At 58.7% G+C, this 925-nt stretch overlaps 1 protein-coding gene across 1 annotated transcript; it reads right to left on the minus strand.

Moving 5' to 3' along the window:
- Positions 1-30: 30 nt before the first annotated feature.
- DICSQDRAFT_74156 (uncharacterized protein) lies at positions 31-594 on the minus strand (the record flags this gene model as incomplete). The annotated part of the gene is made up of 1 exon (XM_007371793.1): positions 31-594. A coding segment is annotated over one exon (564 nt), but the record flags the coding sequence as incomplete, so codon positions are not given.
- Positions 595-925: the final 331 nt, after the last annotated feature.

Genomic DNA, 925 nt, shown 5'->3' on the forward strand with positions numbered 1-925 from the left:
GGCGGAGGCTTGAATGGCGCGGATAGAGGGACGGTAGGAGAGCGGGAGGATGCCGAGGATGAAGACCTTGTACTGCTCGTCCGAGAGCGTACCACCGGCCGTCGCGTACTCTGAGCGAAGTCGCGCAAGCTGGGTGAGGACCGGTCGGGGGTCGCCTCCCTCCTCGCATCGGAGCTGGTGCATGCGGTTGAGGATGTTGACCTGAACGAAGTCGCCTTGGTTGTCATACTTGGCAGATACAAGCGCCCATGCCTCGTTGGCACGGCTCTTGGAGGCGATGTCGAGCTTGAGGGACTCGGGAACCGTCTGGAAAAGGAGTGTCTTGATGGTCGAGTGGTTGCCCAGCCACTTGTCGACCGCCGTCTCGTACCGTTCGTCGGCGTCGGAGTCCACACCAGGAGCCGTGGGCGCTTGCGGAACGCGCTCCGTACCCTCAAGGTAGCGCCGGAGGCCCTTCGCGTAAACGGCGGCTAAGAACTGGGCCTTATACAGGACCCAATTCGAGCCGTCCTCGTTGAGTGCCGGGATCTTCGAGCTCGTAGTGGCCTCGGTTTGCGATAGGGGGTCGGGTACAATCTTGTGGATGTCGGCCATGGTGTGTGTGAGCGTCAGGGCTCATAACCTATTAACGGGGTTACGGGCCGACTACGGTAGGATCTAATGTAATCAGTGCCTCAGTGGGGAAAAGACTAAGTATTGTATAACTAGGTACCTAATGTAATCTACATGACGAGGACATGGTCAGTACATATGGGCATACAGCATAGAATACCTAGAGGGCTCACCAGTGCCTCAGTGGGGAAAAGACTGAGGCACTGGTCGACACGAACGTCGGTATAAGTGAGCGACGGGGAGCGCCCGCGACTGATGGTGGTGGGCGATAAGCTCGCCATGTGGGCGCAGGCGCTCAGGTACGAAACCCAAC

This window comes from Dichomitus squalens (assembly GCF_000275845.1).
Source record: "Dichomitus squalens LYAD-421 SS1 unplaced genomic scaffold DICSQscaffold_292, whole genome shotgun sequence".
Lineage (NCBI taxonomy): Eukaryota > Fungi > Basidiomycota > Agaricomycetes > Polyporales > Polyporaceae > Dichomitus > Dichomitus squalens.